This window comes from Manacus vitellinus, unplaced genomic scaffold (assembly GCF_001715985.3).
Source record: "Manacus vitellinus isolate BGI_N305 unplaced genomic scaffold, ASM171598v3 scaffold_3_pilon, whole genome shotgun sequence".
NCBI lineage: Eukaryota > Metazoa > Chordata > Aves > Passeriformes > Pipridae > Manacus > Manacus vitellinus.
In genome coordinates, this window is record NW_021940535.1 from 36,230,586 (window position 1) to 36,252,023 (window position 21,438).

At 35.3% G+C, this 21,438-nt stretch overlaps 1 protein-coding gene across 1 annotated transcript in view; it reads left to right on the forward strand.

Moving 5' to 3' along the window:
- Window positions 1-3,900: 3,900 nt before the first annotated feature.
- Window positions 3,901-21,438, forward strand: part of MALRD1 (MAM and LDL receptor class A domain containing 1) — a 243,159-nt gene continuing 225,621 nt past the window's right edge. Inside the window, exons 1-6 of the mRNA XM_025895435.1 lie at window positions 3,901-4,077; window positions 8,130-8,253; window positions 12,435-12,529; window positions 12,609-12,770; window positions 16,002-16,095; window positions 20,445-20,588. Of these exons, the coding sequence (XP_025751220.1) occupies window positions 3,901-4,077; window positions 8,130-8,253; window positions 12,435-12,529; window positions 12,609-12,770; window positions 16,002-16,095; window positions 20,445-20,588 (796 nt within the window). The remainder of the gene's footprint in view (window positions 4,078-8,129; window positions 8,254-12,434; window positions 12,530-12,608; window positions 12,771-16,001; window positions 16,096-20,444; window positions 20,589-21,438) is intronic.

Consider the following 21,438-nt stretch of genomic DNA (forward strand, 5'->3'; position numbering starts at 1 on the left):
TTGATTGACCCGATTATATCTAGCCCATCACACCTTTCCTTAATATTACAGACTCTTTTTGCTTCACTAGTTGTAACTGTGGTGTTCATGCTCTACACCAATCAATGAATTAAATTTGATTTTAACTTCTCAATTGATTTTACCAATTTCTTTTCGCAAATGAACATGAGTGGTAAGAAGACTTACCCAGAATCCTTTTTGATCAAATGTATTATTATCTTAGTCCTCTTTCAAGATAACTATTGAATTAGTGCCACTTCACTGGAAACAGATGCTATGCAATTATTGCCTTTCACATCAAAGTAAAGGATTCCGCCAGTTCTTGTTAAAATTGGATCAGTTTGGGGTAACTGTGAATGCTTGGCTTTCTGCTACCGTGCAGATGTCTTCCAATTCCAATTTGGCAATTAAAAACTAGAGTGGTCATACAATAATACAAGTAGCATATTTTTGGGAAGGGGTTCTTGAAATGAAGTCTTGGCTGAATATTTGTGAATTATTTAAAAAATAAACTTTTGGTGTTTTTATTAATGATTGGCTAAAATTGTTCTTGCATAAAAATTTGGAGGATTGTGTTAAAATTAATGATGTTTACTAAAACTGTACATTGGGAGAAAATGAGATATATGTTAAAGATATACACACTGGCAAAGTACTGCTCCCTAGTTTCATCATACTAAAAAAAAATATATCATCTTACCATAAAAAGGTTATATTAAACTTAATGAAATTTTGGCTTCTCAGAAAGTGTGACTGTTTTCTACTCATAAGACTTTTCCCTGAAAGAAAGTTAGTAGTTGCAGCAAAATTTGAACACTGTTTTCAGTTGGTGAAGCTCATATCCCACTTTTTAAGTTCTTTTCTCTGTTTCATTGCTGACAATTACTGGCTCTACAAAAACTTTATGGAGAATTACTAACTGCAATCTGTTTTCTGCTTCAGCAAATAACTTTCTGTTCACATGAAAAATGAACTTAATGCAAAAGTTTTCTGGCCCTGTTTCAGAGCCTGTTTGGACTTCTTTCTAAAATTTATCTTTTAGAAGTCATAAATTAAATATCTACAACTTTTTCAATTGATTTACTTAAACAAGACTGAGTGGGTAATCTTTTTTCACTTACATGAAATGCTTTGTCTTACCTTAAATTAAATTAATTAGGCTAAGCCAGATAAATCCAGCCTTAATGTAAATTCAAGCAGGTTTTTATTTTAACTTTTTGTTTCCTTTTCAAAAACTGCTTGTTTGCTAAAGTAACTTTGAAAATAGACATAGCGCATGGTTCTGCTTGCTTTCCTTTTAGTCTTCAGTTTCTCCGCAATATTTCTCTGCTGCTTTAAAAAATACCCTTTGATTAGTGCCAATACTTCTGCTTTTCTGGCATCCTGCATGTTTTTACCAGTTTCTACTCTTCCTTCTCTCTCTGCATCTCCTTTTTGGTTTTTATTTCGGCTTTCATGGTGCTTGCAATTCCACACTTAAATTGTTCGTCCTTCCAACTTTCCCTGAAAGTCCTTTGCTTTTGAGTTATTTTTCTGTCCCTTTTAATAGGATTCTCAGAACTATAAACAACTGTGTTGTTCTTATTGTTAGTTGACAAGAAAGCTGAATTGTTGCATTCATCAGGAAACTCTCTCTACATGTACGTAGCCAAACACTTGCAAAACAACAACAACAACAAAAACAGGTTTCTTTTGTTTTGCACTTTCTGTTAGACCTTCACTAAAATACCTTTTTTTCCCTTCTTCACTAAAGATCCTTGGATAACATCCTAAATGCTTCCTGAATATTTGATGCATTTTTCATTTATTTCCACTCATAATGGATTTTATTGTGGTTCTGACTTGTTTGGGTTATGCAATTTTTCTTCTTCTTAATGTTTTAGAGCATATTACAATGGAAATGAATACCAGTTTCTGTAAAAATTACCCTTTGACTCAGAATACTTGTATACATATTTATATTATGGGCAGAGCAGTACAACAGTTTAGAACAATGCAGTAAGGGTTTTAATAAAATGGGAGAAAACTGAAAGACAGGGAAAATCTGTCATTGTGAAGTGCATCAATGTGAGGAGTTTTAGAAGATATAGAGGAAAAGAAGAAATAAGATGAATTATTGTACATTGGAGAAAATCAATTGGAAAACAAAGCAGCCGAATAGCACAAATATTTAGGCCTTTGCAAATGTAGTAACGTGACATTATATGGGATAATTTATTTTTTGTAATGTAAGCTCCTAATATAAGCTGTACTTAACAGGATGGAAACAAACAATTCAATGATGCATATTGTTGAGGAATACATACACACACACACACACATATGTATATGAAGTCTTAATTAATTTATTCTTAGTTCTGCTTTTCATCAGGAAGTTTTCCAAACAGCTCTATGACCTGAGGAAAAAGCATTAAAATAAAGCAGATAAAATTATGTCCTCAGAAATAGTGATGAAAAGGGTGGAGTTGAACCAAATGAACTGGAAAATGCTTTCTAGGTGGAACAGGAACCTTTATTACAATAAACATGTACCTGCCTCTGGTGTTGTAGATAATAGGAAGTTGCAACAGATCTTGCACTACTCACCTTCAGGTGATGTTGGAGTAGTCATCTTTGTACCCTGACAAGAGATTTCTTACATTATGAAAATACAGATCTGCAATAATTGATAAGCTTCCAGGCAGAGGCTGCCTGTTTCTCTTTGCAGATAGTGCTTTCCAAGGAGCATGCTTTAGTTGCAGAGATATATCATAATTTTTCCTACCAGGGCTAATAGGCAAATTGTAGTTATGCACAGTGGAATGTGCATTCCCCCTAATTGATTTTGTGAATTTGCAGGTGATGAAATCTCCAGACCTGCTGGCATCAGTTACTTGTTACAAGCTGCCACTTGGGAAATTGTACGATCCTTTTAGTAAAGTAATACAAGTCTGTCATAAAGGAGTTACAATTTTTCCATCCTACTATTCCTATTAAAGAAATGCCAGCCCTACATGATTGTCAGTCTAATTTTGTCTAGTTCTTACTGTCATTTGCCTTGGGCTAATACTGTCCTTTAACTTTTGCAATCAACTTCTCTTTTTTTCTACTATGTCTCTCTCCCCTAGCTTTGGGTCTCCCCTAGAGTGCCTAAGGTACTTAATTAATATAACTTCCTTGTTTTCATGTGGTTCTAGGCTGAATGAAACAAGTTGATTCAATATTCTCTTACAAGGCTGGTTTTTTTCAATTGTCTGGATCTCCATCCCCACTCCCCTTCTTCCATTTGAAGATCCTTACATCATCTGTGTAAAAGCATTGCCAGAACCAGTTTGTTTCAGTGAAACATCAAAACATGGTGATACACATTACTAAGACATCCTCATACGAAAGGACTCCACCAGTACAAGAGAAGGAAGTTTTCCAATCCTTCTGATGCAAAATCAGCTTTGAATTTCTCAACTGTTTTTTACATTTGATGCACAAACTCTTTATATATTTTTTATGCATTTGCCACCTCCCTCTGAGCAAAGAGAGATCTTTATGAATGTTGGTCATTTAGTAATTCTACTCTGTTTCCCTATAATTTTCTTATCTAATGTATTTTCAAACCACTGGGCAATAAATACGATCAATAAGTTAATGATATACAGTTGACTTGCATAACATGTGCCAAATTTTTTTAGTCATAAAACAATGTTATAATTCAGTTAAATATTATCCCAAGACACACAGGGTTGAAAGTCACTGCTTAAGCAGAAATCATATTTCCCTTAAGCTGCAGATTCAGAAAGTGAGGTACTAAAAACATCATTCAGAGAGATGTGTGTAAATACAGCTTGGTCAAAGACACTTCATGACCAATATTAGACAGTTAAAGTAATTATTTTCCAAGTGAAAGCTTGGGTAGTAATATAGCCCATGAATAGACTCACATACTTCTGTGTGTTATATTACTTTGCTCTGGTAAATACTCAGTCATCCATAGGAAATGGGTGCCAACGTGGTGATGGCTCCTCTGCTCCACCTGGAGAAATGTGCATTTCCACCAACCAGTATGGAGAGAGTAGTGAGGAGAAACAAGGTAAGTCTGAGTGGGCTTCAGCACAAGTTTGATACTTTGATAACTGAACGTGTCAGCAGAGAGAACTAGGGAGGATTTTTTTATGCTTCAAAAATATTTGGGAATTCTTTTTTGTTTGATTGGTTGGGGGTTTTTTTACCCTCTTCTTCATTAAATCTTTGAAGAAAGTTTCTTCCAGCTTCAATTTGATTTTTCCTGCTTAATTTTCAACATCTGTAAAGTGCAAGTCTCTCATAAATCTTCATACGGATATTTATAGCAAAGTGTTTTCTCATCCAAATTCAATGGAGATTCAGGAAGTAATACCTTTCTCCTTAAATTGCAATAGATTTGTTGATAGAATTCAGATTTAATCCAAAATACCTAGACCGAGGTACAGGCAACAACAGCTTTTTTCTTTTTTTTTTCCTTTTTTTTTTAAAAGTCTAGGCAAGGGTGGAAATTTTCTTGAATTCAGGAACTGATTATCCTAGCTTAATCTTTGTCACATTCAGAGGTTACAAAAACAGTTGCTGCTGTTTCCTGTAAAGAATTGATCAAAACAGTGAGAGTGCATTTTAACTACCGCTGTCTGAGTAAATTAGCATCAGAATTCTAGTATTTCCAGAATACTGTACTAAAATGATGCTGCAAATAATTTCATACGATGCATCAATTCAGGTTTCTCCTGTGGCAAGTGTAATTTTGAAACCAATCTATGCAAAGTATTTCATGAATTTAATTTACAGTCTGGATGGATAAAATAGTCCTTCTCCTTGAAGATTCTGGTTCTGGAGTCCAAAGAAGAGCTTAAATTTATCAAAAATTATAATTCTGCCTAAAAGCCTATATAAGTTCATCTACTCACTGTGCAACAAAGGAAGCATATTTGTGGGGATTTTAACATTTCCCTTTAAGTATGAAATAGATTGTCCATGAAGGAGCCTGTGTCTTTCTGTGCACTCTGAAAAATGCTAATTAGATCATGTCAGCTACCACTGAATGCAGCTGAAATCCGTGAGAAAGAGCAGTAAATTAAATCCAGATTCTTCAATTACAATTGTGTGCTCACCTACACAAAGTTTTTCTTCCTCCAGTAGGACTCTCTGTTTTATCCAAATAGTATGTGGAGATCTAGTATGTTTGGGACAGGAGTCTAGAATCAACTCCAGGAGAATCGATTTTTTATGTCTCTGCAAATAAGACAATTGTTAAGATTGTATTGGATATCAATTCCTTTTTGTGTTAGTTTATTGTGCTGTACAAAAACGTATTAAATGGCAATGGCTGGAAATTATGTCTGTTGAATTCCCTGACATGTCTAACACGTCTCAGGCTAGGGTATTTTTTTATTATTTGCACAAGAGGTGGTTATGCTAAGTTTCACTGCATAGCTTTGAAATCCTCATTGTGCTTGGTTTCCCTGGAAAGGGCATTTCCTCCAGGCAGCACTTTCTGTTATGATTGTAGAATATAGAACAAGAGATGCATTCTTCCAATAATTTTTACAGCAGCTTTTTGCACCTGTTTGTTGAGGGAATACTGCTATAGATAAATGCTTATATGAAAATAAAGAATTAAATGTTGTTCCAAAGACTGATTTAGAAAAATGAGTATATGGACTCTGTAAAAGATCTAAATATTAAATTATGTTGTATTTTAATAGGACTGAGGAAAAGGTGTAGAACTAGGCTTTGAGAGACAGGCTGTGTGCTGGAACTGCTTGGATAATTCTCTGGGTTACTCCAGGAGATAAGTCAGCTGTCAGATATAAAGATATAGATCAGGCTGTATCAAATTGAAGATTCATCCTGCTGCCACTTTCTTCTGATTTGAGATTATTGCAAAACTATTTTTCCACTTAGGTTTCAGCTCCTGATCTTATGTTGATGACAGGTTCCTGCTCTTTTCTCTGGGCTCTATTCAGGTTTAAGTCAGTATCTGCAGTGAAAATATATAAAAGATGGATTTTCAGGTTTTATTGTTTATTTGGTCTTCATATTGCAAAAACACCAGTGAAGGAATGAAAACTAACTACTCTTAAAAATGTTTTGCTCACAGAATATCACAAACTGAGATATTATACATATGCACACTTGAAATAGAACCTTAAATTGCAGACTGTTCCTCTGAGACTTGGAATTTTTCCTTAGAGGTTATTTTAAATATTTGTTTTGTTCACAGGAAACTCTGCAGAAATTATCTAGAACATCCCACATATTCCTTCCTTCTGGACTTTTCCTCTCTAAGCAGTGACTTTACATTTTTTAGTCAAACTTCCAGCAAATTTACTTTGGTTTGCTTCTTAAGTTGTATTTTCTGTGAAAATGAATACTACTTTGGAAAATAATAATGAATGATCAAGGATTTATTTTTTGAATTAAAAAAGGTAGCATTCCTGTTATTTATGAATATTACTTTGCAATTGTTTTTTCAGCTATGAGAAAATTCCTGAGGAAATATGGAATATGATTTGGTTCATTTTGTGCAATGTGAAGCAGATATGCTTCAGCAGTGTCTGTGGTTTTGACGAACAACTGACACCCTTTTCAGTCACTTAAAGAGCTAAGGAATTAAAGCAGCAATAAAAAGTTGGTTGATGAATCAGCCAATCTGCACATTAACTTGAGTCTGGAATGCTTGCATGAATTATTTCTGTTTTCCCCTCTCTTACCTTGTGATTTAATTGTTGCAGTAAACTGATGTGAATATGAGAGCCATGAAATTGAACATCATAATGTGACTATAAATGCTGCAGTGGTAACTTTATTTAAAACTATTGGTGAACTATGATAATATAGAATAAGCCAAAAGCACTTACAGGGGCTGGAACCAATCTGAGAGGGTGTGCTAAGGCATTGCAACTCGTGTCCAACCAGAACCACAATTAGAAGGAAGGGTCTTAACTCATCTTCCTCCACTGTGTAAGGGAAGAGGGTGAAAGTTTCCACATAGCACACGAAATCTGGAGACAGTGCCACCTACCAGCCGTTCTGTTTGGGGTGAAGCTGCAATAAGTTTGCTCTTCACAGATGCATCTGCTTACGCTTTTTTTTAAAAAATTAAATCTTTCCACGACTACAATAAATGGTTCAAGGAATGGGTCTGTCCAGCCTGTCAGGCACATGCAAGCTCTTTCATTCAGCTTGGATATGATGCATAAAGGACTATCTGACACCCACGCAGAAACAAACCTCTGTCCCTCTATCCCAGTAAGCAATTATTTATCTGGTTGCATACTCTCCTCAATTTTCCTGAATGAACTGGTATAACAGACTGGGGTCTGTTCCAGAAAGACATGTCCTGCCTCCCTTTTCTAACCTATGCTGCCCTACAGAGGAATGTGGAAGGGGGAAAAATGATCCGTCTTTACCACATTGCTACATGCACTGCAAGAAATAAGGCAGAGGAAAGGCAAGTGGGGAGACTATGTCATTCTGAGGACTCAACTCTTCTCTAAATGATGTGGTTTCTAATTTAATACAGCAACTTTCTAAAGATTATGAGCACTGGCAAACTTTGAAGTATGTCATATGATGAGTCTCACCTTTCTGTTGCTAGTGGAATAGAAAAAAATATTTTTGCTGTCTGATTATTTCCTGGTGTTAAGTCTTTGTTTTTCTATGCAAGAACCCTGGACAAACAGAGGACATACTGAAATTCTTCACCTAATAGCTGCAGTATATTTTAAAAATAGCCTCTGCATATAAACCATGCTAGCTTGGAGAATTTCCTGCAAATAAGTAACTGCACACATATATGTGAAGAAAAAAAGTATATGTTATAGTAATATAATATAAAGAGACTAGTTTTCCTTTGGTTTGGTGAAAGGAGGGCTTGGTGGTCTGTTTTGGGTTTTTTTTCAGTGTTTCTTCTTTCTCATCTCACTTCCACTGCCCTGTTTCTCCTTGTTCATGATTTAAAAATTCTGGGGTTTCTTGCTTTTTTACAGGAGTCTGTTCAGTATTTTCCTAATTAGTGTGCTAATTAGAAAGCATGTGATGGTGAAAACATATCCTTTTGCTTCTGTTTTTGAGCTTTTAATTTTTTGTTTGTTTGCTTCAATTCAGGTTTCTCCTGTGACAAGTGTGATTTTGAAACCAATCTATGCAGAGCTCTTCATGACTTTAATTTACAGCCTGGATGGATAAGAAGAAATGGTCAATCTGGCATAGGACCACCATACTCTGACCACAGTGGGAATGAGAGCAGTAAGAATCCTCATGTTCTTTGCAGAAACCATGGACTCTTACAAATTATATAGTTTTCTGTTTGATTTACTTATTTTTGCTATTTTATTGATAGTTCAATTGTATTCTGCCACGTTTTCTGAGGACTTGTGTCTAGGTTTTTAGGTGATGGCAATTGCAAAGACCTAGAACTAAAAAAAAAAAAACCACAAAAAACAACCAAACCTACAAAAACCCCAATATTCCCTTTAGCAATTCTTGTTATCATAGAGGAGCAAGTAATCAGTTACAAGAGTAGTGTTTATCTACCTGAGTAATCTTTACCTGTTTTGGAGATATGAGGTGATAAAGTCAGTCTTGATGATTGCAAAGTTTAGAAATGTTAAGATGTATTTTCAGTTTTTCTTGGATTGGTGAATGCCTGGAGTGTGTGGATCTATTATCTGTGGCTAATGCTCCAAATGTTTTGAGAGAAGATGGCTTTGTGTCTGGGGACAGGGTAAGTTTTGATGGCCTGTTTGAGCCAGTTTTTTTTCTAGATCTTATTCCAATTCCATTTTGCCTCAAAGACTGTCTCTCAACTAATTCCTTTTCTCTGTCCTCGGATAAAATATATCCCTTATACTTTTCCTATTGCCAGGTTAATCCTGCTTTCTGAAACCCGTCTTCTTCCTTCTGTTATACATGATTTTCTTCATAACTTTTTAGCTAAGTCAAGCCACTTTTTTTAGCTGCAGCAAGCTGCCTTCTGCTTTCCAAAGCTGTTGGAAGGCTTGTTTGTAAGCAAGCAAGGAAGTAGGGAAAGAATAGATGAGGACTTCTGATCTCATGATAAAGGGGTGAGCTGGTTGAACTAATAACTGTTTAGTTCTCTTCTCCATATTTTCTGTTATTCTCCTTCCCTTCCTTTCCATCTGCTCCCTCTCACCTCTCCTGGGTACAAGCAGTGCTGCGACAACCCTCAGTGCAAGCACCTGAAGGCAGTGTTGGGAGTGTATAAGCACATAACTATGTGGGATGCAAGTGTTGTTGTGAGACTGATTAGCCCAGGTGTTTTACACCTCTCTTCCAAACTGTGCTTATCTGGGAGTCTGGAAATCTGTGCTGTTCTAAAGAAAGCAGCACCTCCTACACATTGCATAAGCTACCAAACAGGTAGAAGTTCCATGTAATGATGAGTATGAGCTGGTGGTTTCAAGATTAACCTCTGGAACACTTGCTTAGAAATAAGCAGATGAGAATGGAATACAACTTTAAATTATTCTCACCTAAAAACATCAGCAAAAAACCCCACTCTACATTTTCTTGCAAGTGGACAATTCTCATGATGCTTTGTAATTAGGAAACTTTATACGTGTGATGTGCTTTTTAACAACTTCAGGTTTTACTTGAGTGTAGCATGCAAGCACATCCTGCTCTGTGCACTTTGCTTCTGAAAATAAGGCTGCTCTTAAATAAATATTGATTTAAACTGATGTTGGCAAAAAAATTTGAGCAACTACCAAATATTTTCATAAATGTAAGCTTTATTTCAAGTATGTAAGTTGTGAAATAATTTATCTTTAAAATAATAACAGCTCTTCTCATCAAGAAGCACGATTAAAAAAATAAAGGTACAAAAGTACCAGGGAATACAAATACAGCAAACTCTTGGCTAGAATCAAAATTGGTTAACCAGGCAACAGTCTTGCTCTAGTTGAAGTTTCTAGGATTTGTGCATGATTGGTAGCACACACCATATCAGGATGTAGCGAAGACCGGAAAGATACTCTTGGTTATAACCATGAAAAAGGTTACCTTATCTTGCAAAGAACTGGTGGGGAGCAGAAAATTTAACTTATGTAGACAGCAAAAGCCAACAAAATATTGAGAATCATCAACCCAAAGGGTCTGTTACAGACAAAGCAAACTGCTTAGTCACTTGAACAGTTCAGTCACATTTACTTGTTTTGGGCAGTCAGTGACTGTTGTATCTTCCATGTCTGAATTGTGTGGTAGCCAGTTAATCTAAGTTATTTTATTCAGGTAAAAGAAAGTTCAAATACTTGTACTTTTTTGGCTTTCAAGAGGCTGTACACTCAGATATGTGAACTGAATGACTAAGGAGATTTAAATGCATTTAGTTAATTTGTTTTTCTACCTAGAGAATGAAACCGTACTTTCATTGCCTGACTGCTGGTGCTAATCACCTAGGAAATAATTATATTCTTATGGCAGTTAGTTGAGTTTTTCCATGGCTGACTACTCAAGAGATTATGTAATCAGTTTTATGTTGGTTCCTGCTTAAAACCTGGAAATGATTCTGTGTGGTAACAACTGAGCAGAGTGTGCTCTATGGCAGAGTGTTAAAGGGAAGAGTTCCTGACATCAGAATAATACATACACGTTAGCAGAAGAGCAAAGATCACTTGGTAGATGTAACTCCTTTGAAGATTTATGTAATAATTTACTAGAACCCAACATGGTTTTTTAGTGCTGTCTCTCATGATTCTTTTTTTTTTCACTGAAAAGGTAGTTGAACAGACCAATGACAACTGTTTAAAAAAAAAAATAAGACACAACCTGTTTTTACTAAATGAAATTCTTATCTATGCAGAGGTCTAATGTGAAATCACTATTCAAAGAAATTCTTAAAATTATTATTTCTCTCCCATTTGTGTAAAACTTAAAATTCCTGTGGCAGGTGAAAAATAAGTTTTTGAGTCTTAGATACATTTATCTTTAGGCCACTAAAAGAAAAATTTCAAAAATTTATGGAAGTTAACATCCAGTGGAACAGATTGGAGTCAGGGACAGGGCTCTGCAGAGGCACCAAGCCATCTGTTGTGGGTAGGAAGAATATCCTTGCAGCTGGCAGGCTCTGAAAGTGCTGCCTGAGCAGTCACAAAAGGTCTAAAACCTGGGTGGAGCATGGCCATTGCTCTGGTAGCAGGCTACAAAATGCTTTTCTGTGGGGGATTCTCAGATGGCTCCAGCACTGAGCTAGGCTTGTGGTGCTTGGTCAGTGACTTTCCAGTTGCACACAAGGATGAAAGGTCAAGATGGGTGATTAAATAAATGAAGTGTTTAGATGTTCTGACATTGATATCTGGTTTCTGTAATAATCTTTATTTTTAGGACTTTTTTTTATTCCTTGATTCCCACTTGGCTTTTTTCCTCCCTCATCTTCCTCCTTTCATTTACATGTTAATGTCAGAGAATGACAGTTTACTTGACATTGCTTGGAGTTTGGGAAGGAGGAGAGAAGAGAAAGGAATAAAAGAAATTAAAAAGGAGATTGAGCATTTTTTTTATTCTTTATTTTCCCCCTTGCATCCTTTAACATCTCTGAAATCTTTGTGTTCAGAAAGAGCCAAATTTTGACTAGCTGTATTTATTATCCTAAAATAGGGTGGTTGCCTTCCATCTGTTATAAGATCTAAAACAGTATTGTCAGGAAGAGACATGATCAGTCAAAAGGTATGGCAACAACCATATTTTACTGACTCTTGTTAATCTGTTACACTTTCAAGGGAAGCAAGGACTTGTTTTATAAATGGAAAGGTAATGGTACTTTTAATGGTAGCTTTGAAATTCCCAAGAAAATTGTGTATATTGGGAGTGTGTACAGGGATACCACAACCTCCCCTTTGCAGTGAGGCAATTTTCTGAGCAGCCAAAAACCAGACACCTATCTGAACATATGCAGAACCTGTAAGATCACCACAGTCTCCTCTCCCATTTTCCACCATCTCCTTAAAGACTTGAACTGTCATGATAAATCTATGATTAATCTGTATAGTTAGTTTCAGCAGTTTGATGTTTAGGCATGGAATATGTAATCTATTCAATAATTGGGATTTAAAGTCTTTGATCAGCTTGCTGAGTTAGTCTCCCTTTGTCCCAAAATTTTGCACTTCAAAGTTGAGTTTGCATGCAGCAAATGAAATATTTTTGAAACTTACTTAAAATTTTAGCTGGAACATGGAACATAACAATAATAATAATAAATAAGTAAATAAATAAATAAACAAATAAACTATATTTAACATGAAAAAAGCTTGGCACACAATGGCTGCAATTGTTAATATTTTCTGGGGAAAAAATCTAGGTGGCTTTTTTGTTATTAATTTATACCTGTCTGTGTGCCTCTTCTTGTTTTATTGTTTTTTAGGATTTTTTCCCCAAGCTTCTAAGTTTTCTATTTTTTTTTTTATTAATAGCTTATTTCCTCTCATTGTCCCCTGAAATGCAGTCCTCTTCTGCAACTTTAAGGACAAATGTTTTCCTTCCAACTGATGAAGAACGTGTCTGCCAGGTATTTTGGTGCATTGTCTTTGTATTATGTTGTTTATCATAGTATTTCCCTGGAATAATCAGACCTTTTTTTGTCCTAGATTAGATTTCATTACTGGGTCAGTCAAATGAGTGGAACATTGATGGTTGGACTTCAAAAGCACTCTGAAGATACTGTTACAAGTATCTGGCAAGTTTCAAGAGAACTACAAAGTCAGTGGAAAGTAAATACCATAACAATCAATAGCACCAAGAAGTTTGAGGTTAGTAAATTGAAGTTACTGTAAATGACACTCGTTAAATGGTTTCTGAATTGTGTGTCTTTTTTAATAGGTTAAAACTAAATATTTTGTAAATGGAAAGAAAGCATTATCATGAGGTAAATAAGAGAAAAGCCATTTGGAAAATCCTACTTAGCATTAAAAAATATTGCTTGTTCTTGTCTCTAAGTGGTGTTAAAACTAATACCAAAATTTGCTTAAACTGTGCATGTGTCTTAAACGAAACAATTGGTCTCTTTGAGTCATAATTATCTACCAGTCCTTAGAGACCTTAACTTTCAATGCAGAATTCTCTTAGCCTCAGTCTAACTGTACTGATAAATTCAAGGTTTCATTTATATAAGAAACAGAATTTTATACTGTAAGATTGTTTTATAGGGGTGTTTTGCAATGCAAATGTCGTAGGCTATTTAAATGTTTTTACATGTGTATTTACAAAAAACTTTAGTACAGTAAATGTAACTTAAGGCTATAATATTGTAGATGATGTATACTCACTGTTGTGCATAATACCGGTGAGAATGTGAGGAGCAGAGAAGAAAATGAGAGGGCTTTCCTTCTACAGCAGTTACTGTGAAGTTGGTTAGCATACTAGCCCGAAGGCGTGGAAGCATGACCTCATTTCAATAAACCATATGTGTAACATAATTACTTGACTTGCATATTGTGCTAAAGAATCCAACAGGATCTGAATTTTTGAAGTAATACTCACCTACTCAAACCTTACTGTACTTAACACAAGTATCAAAGTTGTTGTTCGATATATGAGCACTCCAGCTTTAAAAAGGCCTGTGTCAAACTTACTGCAGTAATCATTACAATTGGCTTAAGGAATACAGCTCAGCACCTCACCAAACCTAGAGTCTGAGCAAAATTTCTTCTTTGCACATTTTTGCTCCAGTGAAAATTTGCAAGACGTCACTGTCATACAAGTGGATGCACTTTTTCTTTCTATATGACAAGATGTTCAGCCTACAGGGATGTCTGTGGAATTTTTCAAGATAAAATTCTATGGCAAATAATTATGAGAAAAAATAATTTTTATTTGGGTGTACAAATCTTTTGGAAATAGGGTGCTTTAATGTCTTTGCTATTTTGCAAACACAGTTGAAGTGAGATTTTAATTAAAATTAATCTCTGAACTTCCAGTGCTTTTTTTTTTCCTCATTTTGATGTTAAATATTTAATAGTCAAATACTTAGTCTCTTCCTACTAAAAAAATAAAATATATTGATTATCTTTATGGAATAGGAGATTTTGTTTCAAAACTTAAAAATCTCTGTTTTAGGGAATTCTGAAATACAAAGACTGTCAGTGGTTTAACTACTCAACACAAGGCAGGATCAGTTTGGCTGGTTTGGCTGGGGTTTGGAGAACTGTATCATACTTTGCTCTCCTAAGCTACTTTTGCTGTGTTCTACTGAGAACAAATTTCTGTCTCACAGACTTCATAAAGAGAAATGGTTCTAGGCTTGGGGCTCACTGATTAGTGTTTTTTTAGACACAAGAGCAGGTGGAGGCATCTAACAATATTTTCTTCTGGAAGTGAGGAAGTTAAGACAAGGTTTACTGTTCGTGAGTTTTAGGGAAACACAGGTCAATACAGGCTCATGGTCTAGCAGAATATGAACTTGAAGCAGTCTCTGATTTTGTACCAGCAAAGTGAGACAGCCCCTCTTTCACATTGTCTAAATCACTTTATCTTGCTTTAAAATAAAATGTGACTATGAAGCAAGCTATATTATACAGTTAAATGCGTATTATAAATTAAGTTATTAATAACTGAATTTTGACTTTGAAATGAAACATAACTCTGAAAAGGTTAAGTATTTGTCAAATCTTTGATACTAAAAATATTTCTTGTATTTCTAATTATAAAATGGTTCACTATATTGCTTTAGAAACTTATCTAAAACTATGTAATGATAGAAAAAGAAAACATGAATACATTGTCCTTCAACTGATGATGTCATGAAAGTACACATTAACTGTATGTAGCATTGCAACAGAATTCAAGAGTTCAAGATATTATTTTCTAGAACAAATCAAATGAGCAAGTTTCCAAGATGCTGCATTTCACTCATAGAAACATATTTTTGCATGTGATATGGCTGTTATACTTCTTGTGCAAGCCAACTACAACTTAAGAAAAACAAATTAACAAAACACAAAAAATTCCAACCCTCAAAAAACTCCAACTTTTAACATAATGGTCATATCCTTAGATAAGTTGTATCATCTTGTACAGTGAAATACTGTATTCTTTGCAATTTATAGAATAAATACATGTTTTCTGCTACAATCTGTTAAACTATGCAGAAAATGGTTGCTGAACTTTCAAGGTAATATCTGAAAAAATATTGCTGACACTGTGCATTCACTATTAAGAGCTAAAATGTACACCCAACCAAGACTACGGAAAATCCTGGAGCTACGACATCCAAGGTTTGCCTAGGGAGTAATTTAAGGAATGTTATCCATAAGATTGATTTTTTTTTTTTGGTTATTTTGATTGGTGTGCTTTTTGTTGGGTTTTCCCAAGGACTGTGGTTGATCAGCAGTTCCCCTTGTACACCACTGCAGAAAACCTGTAGTAGCCTGTGCATTTACAAATGCAGATTAAAATCTGCCCTTAAGATGAAATATAAGATATTTGTAACAACTTGTGTAGAGAAGATTTTTTTAGGGGCAGAAAAAAACTCACTGTTGTAACATTAGAGCAGAATAACTGTTGACCAAGTACTCCTCACAGTTTGTTTTGGCTAAAAACTTGATGAAAGGCATCTGACTAATGGTATTTTTGATTGACTTCGCTCCAGGTCTCTGATAAATTATGAAACCAACCAGAAAATGTTCACATTTCCAGCCCCTGGTGGAATAGTAGCTAGATAAAACACAAAATTCTTTGTGTTTTAATCTTTAACTGTCACTATTCTTGCTTTGATTTAAGGCATTTTATTGTGATTTTCAAATCCTTCTTGTTAAAACTACTTCAATATTAAGACAATTAGTATATATATATGTGCTGACGAGCCACATAAGTGTGAAAAAACCAGGATGGTAATGCTCAAAAATTGTTAAGTGTGGGATTTAAATTCTCATAATTCCAATGGAAACTCCATGGACTAGACTGGCATGTATTGCGAGGTGTTTCATCTTGTCCATGATACTGGTAAATTCGATTTCTTGTTGATTTGCTGTTGATCTCTTTAGGTTATCTTTTGGGGGATGGTGGAGACCCAGAGACAAGATGAAACTGTTGCCATTGATGATATTACTTTCAGTGAAGGATGTTCCCTGGCATATGGTAAGATTACCTGTTTTTTCAGAAGACAGGTTGTTTTAGTTTGTCTTTTCCTTGGATTTCTTTAGGTTTCCTTAGAAATCACAATGGAAATCCTTTTGCTATTCAAAGGCTTTCTAAACTCCAAAAGTGTTTTCATCTGGCTCATTTTCATTTCCCTAAACAATCATCTGTCTTTTCACATTTAAACACAGTTACAAAGAAAGAAAATAAATACTTTAAGAAATATGATACAGTATAAATGTAGGGCTCAGTGGGCAGAAAAGGTCTACTGTTTTTTTGGCCGAAGAATTGATGTGTTCAGCCAGCTTTGGGGCTGACTTTAGGGAGATTCCCAAGGCACTTGTGTGTATTTCTAAACGCGTGGAGGTCCTGATCCTCAGCTGTGCAGAGCGGCTGTGTTGTTCTGCTCTGCTACACCCAGGAGTTGTAATGTCAGACCAGTCATGTCTCCAGTCAGAGCATCTCTGCGTGTCAGGATTCTTTAGCAAAACATTTCCTATTTCTCTTTCAACCCAATGTATTTTCATGGGAAAGGAATACTACCCATCCTAGCATAAATTAAATTGCTTGCTGTGCCGTATTGCACAAGAGTGTTGCCCTGTGCACTCATGTCACATCCTCAGTTGAGCACAGTCAAAACACCTCTTTTGTTTTTCTTCCTCTTATTCTTACCAGAGGCACTGAGGGTTCAGACTTCAAACTTAACTTCAGGTATGGAAGCAGCATTTGACACAGACCAAACTAGGTTATGTGATTAGGTTTGTGTTCACTGTAATCCAAAATAATGCTCCCCATATTTCCCAGTAGGAAAAAAAATATTGAAAAGAGATGCACATAGTTATTAGCATGTTAGAGAAATAAGCAATTGCAGGGAGATCACACTAAGAGCAAGATACAAGCCTTGCTTTAGTGGTGCCGGCAGGCATACATATTTATCTCAAAGGGGGTCTATATTAGGGAAATGAAGTTTTGTGTAACTAAACTTGATCATGTCAGTTTCTCCATGTTGCAGTGGAGAGATATAGAAGTAAATGTTATATAAATATATTTTCATGCCAGGGTACATCTTGCTTTTCTGCTTTGTAGACGTTTTTCAACTGTATTACTTAAATAAGCAAGGATGTTAATTTAAAACTTCAGGCATGCTTGTCTAGGAACTAAGAAAAGGGTACAGTGCACTTAGCCTGAAAAAAATTAATTTGAAATGGAATTTGAAATCTGTCTCCAATGTAAAGAGGACAGACGTGAATTTTTTTCCCCAACTTCTTTCTTTTCCTTGGAGGATTTCTGCAGGTAAAATGGTGATACAAAACAGAAAAAAACTCCTGCATTGCTAAATTCTAGTGACCTATGTAATTGTTTAACCAGTTCCTGCAGGAGGATATATATCTGTCTGTAAAAATATATTGAATTTTTTCATAAACAAAGTTCCTAAAGCAAACAAAAATTAAAAAAAATAATCAGCTATAGAGATGAAATACTGTCTCAAAGAGATGGAGGGGAAAAAAAGGGAAACAGAAATACAGGTACTCACCAGAACTTATAAATGCAGGTCTTAATCTTACATTACATGGCAGGTGTTAAACTGTATATTGTGACTTACAGATTGAGCTGCTGCATTGTTAAGTACATCAAGAATATTCTAATAAGAGCCAGTTCTTATCCTGCATTTACCCAATAGAAAAGTCAACTTCATTAGGTGACTTTTAAATGGCTCACAGCAGCCAAAACCAGGGTCAAAGGATCTTAATTTTGTCCCCGAGAGAGGAATGTTACTACTGAACATTTTCCAGTAATTAAAACAAAAGGTCAGACTAATGGTTGGTTGAATTTGGAATAATTTTTTCTCTGGTCCTTTTGGAATGTCTAGATAAGTAGACTTTTAATGAAGACCACTTCAATTGCATGAAATTCCTAGTTAAAACTTGCATTTTTAATGTACGCTTCATGATTTTTAATCCCAGTATAAATGCATGTAAGAGATAACCTGTGCATTTTTATTCATTAGTATGACTGTGCTTCTTGGTCCATGAGTAAAATATCTTAAATTTTTGTGCTGTCAGGACTTTCTTTGTAAAAACTGTGATGGTTAAATATAAATGTAATTTCATTATACTTGAAGTCTTTTCTTCACTTCTATTCCTCCCATCTCCCAAACCATTCCCCTTCAGTCTGTTGTCCAGTACCACTAAAGACTAAACTCAATGCATTTTAAAAAATACAACCAAAACTCTATCTTTAGTATTTTAATAGAAGATACTCTGCAGTTTGTAGTTTTCCCAACAGCTGCCAAATAGCTTGTTATCACTCAAAAACCCCATAGTTCTTTTTCATACAACTGCGTATGGACTGCAGAAAAAAATAACTGTCAAACAAAAAAATATTAAAGTTATTTTCTGGAACATACATAACACGAAATCTTTAATTACACCTTAATAGACCTTCTGTTCAAAGGCCTCATATTCTTATCTAAGTGGCTGTTCTGCAGAACTCCCTCTCAACCCCACAAGAATTACGAATGTGAAGAACCCCATTAAGACTGTTCCTCTGATCTCTCCAAAGAAATGAAAGCCAAGAGCTCTAAGGCATGAAAGTGGAATGCTATGAGGGAGTAGGAGGTTTTAGTCCTCCTTAAGTCACTTGTTATACAGAAGTTACACAGCTTCTCTGCAAAGTTGTGTTGTTTCTCAGGAAAACTGAAGTAATTATATATGTATTACTTATAATGCAGAATTTTTTTTTAAAAATCCATTATGAATACTTCAAGTGACAAAATCTCAGACTTAATTCCGTTGTTAATTCTAATCCTGCAAAGATGTAGCTTTTAATATTACAGACGCAGGTCTTTGAGATGAACTGCTACAGGGATGGGAGTCAGAAAATCCAAAATACTAATCTTACTGTTGTCTGACATGCTGTGGAATTAAGAGCTGGAAAATGGGTATTTTGTCAAAAAAACTCCAAAACATCAAAAATGTTTAAAACTAAAGTGAAAAAATGTAGAATGAGTACAAATATTTTGTATTAATAATTCAAAAGTGTTTAAAGAACTTGATTCCTTTTGACTGTACTTGCAACTTTTTTTAAATGTTGAAATTTAACAGAATCCATCCTTTTCCCTCTTGGAATTTTGCATGTTCCCTGAGATTCCTCACATAATACACATGGTTTGAAAAAAGTGCATATTTATGCATCACTGGAACAAGGAAGAAATGAAAGGTTTGTAGCACTACCTGGACAGGCCATCTCACTGAGATTTCAGTAATGTGAATAATACCATCTCGCTGAGATGAAGTAACATCTATCTGTAGTGACCTGAAATTGTTTTCTCCATGCAATTAGGAATCTCTACGTTTTCTCTGAGATACCCCAATTGCTATTTAAAAGTCTGCCTTAACCAGGAGATTATCTTTTCCTCGCAATAATATTAGAGGAATATCAAGGGAGACCCTATCACACTCTGCAACTAACATGAAAAGAAGCTGCAGCCAGGTGGGGTTAGGTCTCTTCTCCCAGGCAACCAGTGACAGGACAAGAGGACACAGTTTTAAGGTGCATCAGGGGAGGTTTAGGTCGGACATTAGGAAGAAGTTCTTCACAGAGAGAGTGATTGGGCACTGGAATGGGCTGCCGAGGGAGGTGGTGGTGCACTGTCCCTGGAGGTGTTTCAGAAAAAACTGAATGCTATGGTCTAGTTGGCAAGGTGGTGTTGGATAATAGGTTGGACTTGATGATCTCAGAGGTCTTTTGCGACCTAGCAGATTCTGTGATGCTATGATTAAGAAATGATACATCCATCATCCTAGTGCAATCCTGCTTAAAATCCTGGCCATTGTTGAAGGCAACTAGTCAGGCATGATGTGCCCTTAAAAAAAATTCTGGAAAATATGTGGTAATGTATTCAGAAACTTTTTGTCTCTAAAGAGAAGCATTCTTTTACAAGTAGTTTGGAGAAGCTGCTGAGTTAAACCTCTCAGTTAGAAGTGATTTTTATGTAGCTATCATCTAGAAAAGTAAATAGGTATTTCTTATTATGACATATCATTTTTTATGTTACCTGGCAACTCTCTCTGCGGAAGTGAATTCACGAAGGTTGCGATGAGTGGCTAACATAAATAGCACTCCATTGCTTTGAAAGAAACATCCATCATGAGGGAATGGTTTTTTAGAATGGTATTGTTAAAGATGGCAGCCTGAAATATTGGAGAGTAAACAGGGATACACAATACTTTTGAAGTAACCTTTTGAAGAGGTTGTTGAGTAGTTTAATAAGTGTGTGTTTCTAATGGGAAATAGGTTCATAAATAATGACTTAACAAGTTAAGTGATAGCTTTTCTTTGTCTTTAAGCACCACAGATTTCCAGTTTTGAGCTTGACATATGTGAGTGGCATTCTGACCAGCTGACTGAGCCTTCTCAGTGGGCATGGCTGCAAGCTGAGCACAAGATTGCCTCCTGTTCCCTCCTGAAGGATTGGAGCAACAATACTGAAGGTAGGAATTAAAGTTAATTCAAAATTACTAGCTGTTATGAAAAATATGGTGCTTTTTAGGGCAAGATTGTGACCCAATACTGAAACAGAACAAAACTACAAAAAGTAGTCGTATGCATTTCATATATAAATTAGCTTTTGATTTGGCCATTTGGTAAGAGTACCATGAACATACATGCTGGTAAAACATGAAATATTTTAACATAAGAATTAATGAATATTTTCAAGTATTCATGAAACATTTTAATGTAAGAATTCCAGTATAATCCAATAACTGATTTATTATCCAGTTAATTCTCTTTACGAGAACCGTGTAAGAATTTGGCGAAATGAAATTAAATCCACTTAAGCCAAGTCCTTGGGTGTGGTTTTTTTTCTATTTTGTTCTGATTTTGATACTTGGCAGTTTTACTTGTGTAGTACTACTCTGAACATATAGTCAGGAATTTCATCTTAAACCTTTCATTAGGGGAACTGTAAAGAAACAATTATTATACAAAATAGTCTCTTACTCTTTTTTTAAAGTAAAATTTGTCAGTAAAATTTATCCAGTTGCAATTTTCAGAAGTAAAGAGCATCTCTTGTTTTTGAACTGTGTAGTGTGTATTTTGAAAGCTTAATGGATATAAATCTCTAAGTGTTCTAATGTGAAATAGAATCATCTTGCCAGGTGAGTGTTTGGCTTGTCTACTGAGACTGCCTTCAGAGGGGTTAAGTGGGGCTAGTTGTAAAAGTATAATTTGTGATGCAGCTTTGAAGGACTGATAGTGAGGAGATAACTGCTTGAACTTTGAACCCACAGAAATGGATCACATCTCAGTGATAGAAGCAGAACGAATGCTAGATATTGT